This window comes from Loxodonta africana, chromosome 7 (genome assembly GCF_030014295.1).
Source record: "Loxodonta africana isolate mLoxAfr1 chromosome 7, mLoxAfr1.hap2, whole genome shotgun sequence".
Lineage (NCBI taxonomy): Eukaryota > Metazoa > Chordata > Mammalia > Proboscidea > Elephantidae > Loxodonta > Loxodonta africana.
Genome location: NC_087348.1, coordinates 34,544,593 through 34,551,842, shown reverse-complemented (window position 1 = coordinate 34,551,842; position 7,250 = coordinate 34,544,593). Strand labels below are relative to the sequence as shown.

The 7,250-nt window shown below is 40.2% G+C and overlaps 1 protein-coding gene across 1 annotated transcript; it reads right to left on the bottom strand.

The window, feature by feature from the left end:
* Positions 1-294: 294 nt before the first annotated feature.
* On the bottom strand, positions 295-2,476 carry LOC100658684 (olfactory receptor 4S1). Its single transcript, XM_023550909.2, has one exon. It carries the CDS (start codon positions 1,219-1,221, stop codon positions 295-297), a length of 927 nt encoding a protein of 308 aa, XP_023406677.2. The 5' UTR covers positions 1,222-2,476.
* Positions 2,477-7,250: the final 4,774 nt, after the last annotated feature.

Below are 7,250 nucleotides of genomic sequence, written 5' to 3'. Positions count from 1 at the left end.
AGCATGTAAAAGCCCTTCAATATCACAGTAAGAGGCTCTTGAACTGTAACCTTCTAGAGGCCAGGGGTTAAACCTTACTTCTACTTGTATCCCCTGTGCCTTGCTCATTGCGAGTCAGTAAATACTTGATGAATGAAGAATTGGATGAATAAGTAAGATTATTATCACTATGAAAAGAGTTAGGAGGACAGTTTTCATTACATGCATCAAACTGGAGATATGAAGCCTGTGTTAGATGCAACAAAACGGGAAGTCTCACAATTTCCTGGGTGGATGGAGATTCCCGGAGTGTCACTACTTCCCTGAATACTCTTTGACCCTAAACAGTTTCCTCATGGCATTTTTTACCTCGTTATTTCTCAGTGTGTAGATGAGAGGGTTCAACAAGGGTGGCATCACGATGTTGAAAAGGATGACAAGTTTGTCAGCAGCCAGAGTGGTGGAGGGACGAATGTACATGAACATGGGGGGCACAAGAACCAAAAGGACAGTGATGATGTGTGAGCCACATGTAGACAGAGCCTTGTGTCTGCTCTTGGTTGACTGGCTTCTCAGGTTCAGTAAGATGACCACATAGGAGATGATGAGAATGAGGAAGGAGACTAAAGAAATCATGCCACTGTTGGCCACCACGATGAGCCCCACCAAATAAGTGTCTCCACAGGCAAGCTTCAGCAGGGGATGAACATCACAGAAGAAGTTATCAATTTCATTGGGCCCACAAAAGGGCAGCTGGACAGTGAGGAGGGTCTGCAGGATGGAATGCAAGAAGCCAGACACCCAAGAGGCTCCCACCAATAGACTACACTTTTGCCGATCCATGATGATTGTGTAGTGCAGGGGCCTACAGATGGCCACATAGCGGTCATAGGCCATGGCTGTGAGGAGGAAGATTTCAGTGCCTCCAAAGAAGTGGGCAGAAAAGAGCTGGGTCATGCAGCCATTGAAGGAGATGGTCTTGTGCTCCACGAAAGTGTCTGCAATCATCTTGGGCGTAGTAGTGGATGGGTAGCACATGTCAGCAAAAGACAGGTGGCTAAGGAAGAAATACATGGGAGCATTCAGAGTCTTGCTGGCATTGATGGTTACGATGACCAGAAGGTTCCCCAGGAGGGTGAGCACATGAAAGAGGGAGAAGACGATGAAGCAGGCATGCAGCATCTCCCTGCTCTGGAAAAGGCCAAATAAAACAAATACAGTCACGTTGTTCTTAGTGCCCATAGAAGCTCTGCCTCAAGTATGGAGAAAGTGATTGACTCTGCAAGGACAAAGTTTACGTGATATAAGAAAGTTTCCCACGTCTAGGGAGTCAGAGAAACAGTACTCAGATCCCAGCTATGTTATATACTAACTGAACTTAGATAAATCAAATAACTTTTCAGGACCTCAGTTTCTCGGCATGGCTGTAACTTCTGTGTTTCCATTGCATCTGGTATGCAGTGTCATCATGATGCTTATGACATTGTTTTATAATTATTTATTTACATTTCTATTCTCTCCAGTAGGCTGGGAGTTACTTGAAGCCAAGGCATCTGACTTCTGTTGTATAGTAATGCCTACTTCTGTATTTGGAACATAGGATACATTCAGGAAATGTTTGTGGAAAAAGGGAATGAATAAATACCTGCTCTGTCTACCTCAACATGTCCCAAACTCAACTCCTCCTCTTTCCTCAGAAAAAATATATCTTTCTACAAGCCCTCTATCTCCATTGATGGAAACTCTGATCTTCTGATTTCTCAGCCTAAAAATGTTGGAGCCATCCTAGATTCTTCTTTCTCTCACATCTCATATACCTAATCCATTAAGAAATCCTTTTGTCTTTACATTCACCATGTAACCAGAATGTAACTACTTCTCACCATCTCTACAGGAACCACCGTGGTCTGAACCACAATCATCTCTTACTTGCTTCCTAACTGGTCTTCATAATTGTCTGCTTAAGACATATCACGCCCCTAGTCTATTGTCCTGAAAACAGCCAGAGTGCTTCCTCCAAGCCCTACAATGGCTCCCCATTTCATCAGAATGAAAGCGAGTATCTTTACCATGACCCACAAGACCCTACATGCTCAGGTCTCCATTGTCTCTCTGACTTCATCTCCTCCCACTCTCCCCCTTGTTCCTTCATTTCCTAGCATGCTGGCTTCTTTCATGATCTTCAAACACACAAGACTTGCTGCCACCCTGTGATTATTGTACTGGTTGTTCCTTCTATCTGGGACATTCTTTCCCTGGCTATCTATTGGCTAGCTCTCTTGAGTTGAAAGAACTGAAGAAAAAAAGCAAGCTTCGAGTTGCATTATTGAAGGATTTTACGGGAAAAAATTAAATGACACAGGAAACATCAAAACAAGATGAAAGTAGTACACAAAGTCACTGTGCCAAAAAGAAATGGTTGACATTCAACCCTTTCAGGAGGTAACGTATGATCAAGAACTGGAGGAAGAAGTCCAAGCTGTACTGAACGCACTGGTAAAAAACGAGGCTCTAGGAATTGATAGAATAAAAATTGAGATGTTTGGACAAACGGATGCTGTACTGGAAGTGCTCAATCTTCTATGCCAAGAAATTTGGAAGACAGCTACCTGGCCAACTGACTGGAAGAGATCCATATTTGTGCCCATTCCAAAGAAGGTAATCCAACCGAATGCGGAAATTATCAAACAATATCATTAATACGACATGGAAGTAAAATTTTGCTGAAGATCATTCAAAAGTGGTTGTAGCAGCACATCAACAGGGAACTTCCAGATATTCAAGTTGGATTTGGAAGAGGATATGGAACAAGAGATATCATTGTTAATGTCAGATGGATCTTGGCTGAAAGCAGAGAATACCAGAAAGATGTTTGCCTGTGTTTTATTGACAATGCAAAGGCATTCGACTCTGTTGATCATGTAACAAATTATGGATAACACTGCAAAGAATGGTAGTTCCAGAATGCTTAATTGTGCTCATGAAGAACCTGCGTGTAGATCAAGAAGTGGTCATTCAAACAGAAGAAGAGAAAACAGCGTGGTTTAAATTCAAGAAAGGAATGTGTTAATGTTGTATCCTTTCCCTGTACTTAATCTGTATTCTGAGCAAACAATCCAAGAAGCTGGACTCTATGAAGAAGAATGCGCTGTCAGGATTAGCGGAAGACTCATTAACAACCTGCGTTATGCAGATGACACAACCTTGCTTGCTGAAAGTGAAGAATCTTGAAGCACTTACTGATGAAGACCAAAGACCACAACCTTCAGTATGGATTACACCTCAGCATAAAGAAAGCAAAAGTCCTCACCACTGGACCAATAAGCATTATGATAAATGGAGAAAATATTGAAATTGTCAATGATTTAATTTTACTTGGAATCAAAATCAACGCCCACGGAAGCAGCAGTCAAGAAATCAAAAGATGCATTGCATTGAGCAAATCTGCTGCAAAAGCCCTCCTTAAAGTGTTAAAAAGCAAATAGATCACTTTAATGACTAATGTACTACTTATCCAAGCCACGGGGTTTTGAATCACTTCATATGAATGTGAATGCTGGACAATGAATGAGGAAGACCAACGGAGAATTGATGCCTTTGAATTATGGTGTTGGTGAAGAATATCGAATATAACATGGGCTGCCAGAAGAAAAACAAATCTGTCTTGGAAGAAGTACAGCCAGACTGTTCCTTAGAAGCAGGGATAGCGAGACTTCATCACACATACTTTGGACATGTTATCAGAAGGGATGAGTCCCTGGAGAAGGACATAATGCTTGGTAAAGTAGAGGGTCAATGAAAAAGATGAAGACTCTCGACAAGAAAGATTGGCATAGTCGCTGCAACAATGGGCTTAAGCACACAAAGATTGTGAGGATGGCCCGGGACCCAGCAGTGTTTCGTTCTGTTGTATGTGGAGTTGGAACAGACTCAACAGCACCAAACAACAACAATGCAAATGTTTACCTTGGAACATGTAGTGTCAGAACACAAGTAGACCAAAGACAACCCAGGAAACTAATGAAAGCCCTTTGAAAAATGAATAAGTAGATGAATGAACAAATAATGCACCCACACATGTTACTTGCATAGCACACTTAGGAAAATAACACAGGAGGGGGTGTACAGTTGGCAAAAAAAATACAACACATTATATGTTATATAATACATTAACTTTGTGAGTAAATTACTAAAACCTGTTGCCATTGAGTCGATTTCAACTCATAGCGACCCTATATGACAAAGTAGAACTGCCCTATAGGGTGTCCAAAGAGCGCCTGGTGGATTCAAACTGCCAACCCTTTGGTTAGCAGCCGTAGCACTTAACCAGTATGCAACAAGGGTTTCTGGATAAATGATTATAGGATAAACAATTTTATTAAAGTCAACAAAGATTGGTCACTGTCCCCCAAGTACCTAGAACCATGTCAAATGTCTTTCCCAATAGGGCTGTTTTAAGGATGAAAATGAAACCAAAAAATGAGATGTTGACATTAGGAAGCTGGACTTCATGTCTACTCCTCTGGTACATTAATCAATAAACTTGAAAAACTAGTAAGTTCTACAGCAGTTACATCAACAGAAACTGGAGGATGGAAATTGGTTATTAATTGTTCATCATCAAGGGTAGGACGGTAGAGAGTACAATCCTACCAGGCTGTGTTGGAACATTGTTTTTATCATAATCATTCTGGTATTGTGGTTGCATAAAACAAATCAAGTTACATTTGTTACAATAAAACCTGTGAAACCTGGAACGTGTGTAAGGTGAAAACTTTTCAGAGAAGGAAAACTCGACTACTTTTCACTAAAACAAGCCATAGAAAAGTGGTAAGACTGACCCTGTCAAGGACAATGCATAGGTACAGGAAAGTCAAAGAGCTCCTTCAACACATTTAAGGTCCCTGGTTGACAGTTCAAATCCACCACGTGCTCCATGAAAACCCTATGTAGCAGTTCTACTCTGTCCTATGAGTTAGAATGGGCTCTAGGGCAATGGGTTGTTTATTTTTGTTTGGGTGGTAAAAACGGTTTGGCTTGACCACTAACCTAAAGGTGGGTGACTTGAACCCACAGAGCAGTGCAGCAGAAGAAGGACATGGCAGCCTGCTTCCATAAAATTTACAGCCAAGAAAACTCCATGGAGCAGTTATACTCTGTCACACGTGGGGTCGCCACAACTCAGAATTGACTCAATGACAACAGGTTTTTTTTGCTTTTAGCATATTTATAAGAGCTGTAATAAGCTCTGGTTCTGGATCTCCAGGAGAGTTAGGGCCCTGGAAATGGTTTACAAAAGAAAAAAAAAAACCGAGGGGAAAAATTGGAATGCCTGGGGCACAGACTCCCTGAGGTTGTCACAAAGGGTTTATTCAGAGCAGCCAAATTAAGGTGCAGCTGAATTTTAGAACAGTAAGCAATGGCAATGACAGAGGCAAGAACAAGATATTGTCATCTCCCCTGACATTCTTCCCATGCTTATTAATCATCTTCCTCTTCCAGAGACGCCCAATTGAAAATATATGTATTTTTCAGCTGAATTCTCCTTTTTATCCCCTCCTAAAACTCTTAATGTTTTGACCAGATGGTTACAGGGATAGAGAAGAGAGATAGCTCTGGAAATAGCCAGCCAATCTCTGCCATTGAAGGAGAAATGCTATAATCAAAAATAATGCAATCATTTTCTATTCCCCAAAGTCTTCCCCAAAGACTTTGGGGAATACAAGATGATTATATTATAAAAAGAGTTCGGTAGCAGGGAAATGACCTACCCATTATTTCATGAAAAAGAGATTCTACCACATTTAGTTGTTATTTAAACTGTAAAACATGCACACTGTTTTTATCTGGCCTGTTGTAACTCTCCAGAAAGAATGAAAAAGGGCATTGTGGTGGAGGGACAAATGCCTTTAGGGGATTACACTACTGGTATACAGCGTGACCTCTGCAAACTGCGCTGGGAGATAGCTTCACAGTCAGCAAGACCTCAGGCTCTGGAGTCAGATTGTGGGACTTCTCTCAGCTCTGTCACTCCCTAACTGAATAACACTGAGTAGGAGTTACTTGACCTCTCAGAAACTCAGTTTCTGCATATGTAAAATGGAGATAGTATCGAAGTATCACATAGGGTGGCTGTTTTGTGGCTCCTATGAGATAATGCATATAAAAACATTTAGCAAAATTCCCCACACTTCGGAGGTACTTGGGAGTCCTTGGGTGCTGCAAATGGTTAACTACCTCAGCTGCTAAACAAAAGGTTAAAGTTCTATGTCCATCCAGCGACACCTCGGAAGAAAGGCCTGACAATCTACTGCCAATAAATCAGCCACTGAAAGCCCTGTGCAGTTCAACTCTGACACATGTTACGTTGCCATAAGTGGGGATCAACTTGACAGCAACTGGTAACAGGTGCTCAGTAAATATTAGTTATTTTTAGATCTCATTAGATCTCAATGGTTACGTGTCATACTCAAGTGGAAAATTGATTTTCAAGGACAATGCCATAGGATTTATTTCCAGTTCTTTATCATCTCTGTTTATCTCAAAACATTCTTATTAAACTCCAGGTACAAAGAATCATAGAACTCAATGAGCAGGGTGGTCCCAGCACCTGCTCTCAAATAAAGTCCTAAAGGATAAAAAAGGAACAACATACTTCAGTGGTTCAAGAAAAGATTTATTCTCCCTTCCCTTCTGTTCAATAATCTCCCTTGTTCTGACCCAGATTCTCTCAGAAAAAAAGAACCATAATAATCTGTATTTTACTTTTATTATTTTTATTATGAAATTTAAATAGTACATGATTTATGTTATTTATTTCTCAAAGTAATCCTATTACGTATTTACTATTCTTATTTTATAGATAAAGAAAATGAAGCTCAGTGACTGATTTTCCCAAGTTCATACATGCTCATTAGAGATACTTAGGGAAGTAGAGAAAAAAATATAATGAGGAAATAGAAATCACTAACCTTATAGTGAATTTCTGTTCATAATTTTCCTTGAATTATGCTAATCTTTCAAGGAATTTTGAATAAAGGGCATACACAGATTTACATCCAGCTTTTTCTCTTCAATTTAAGCACTTCCCCAAGACAATATTTTTTAAAAACATTTTTAATGGTTGCATTATTTTAAAAGTCCCATAATTTATTTGACGATTTCCCTATTTATGGGCTTTTAAGTTACTTCCAATTTTTACTATAACAAATGACCCTGCTCTGTGACTCTCTGGACAATTTTCCCTAAGATTGATTCCTTAAAGTGGGAAG

Bases quoted from the DNA above. Each gene is read 5' to 3' on its own strand.
- LOC100658684 (XM_023550909.2), bottom strand. From the start codon at position 1,221: ATGGGCACTAAGAACAACGTGACTGTATTTGTTTTATTTGGCCTTTTC.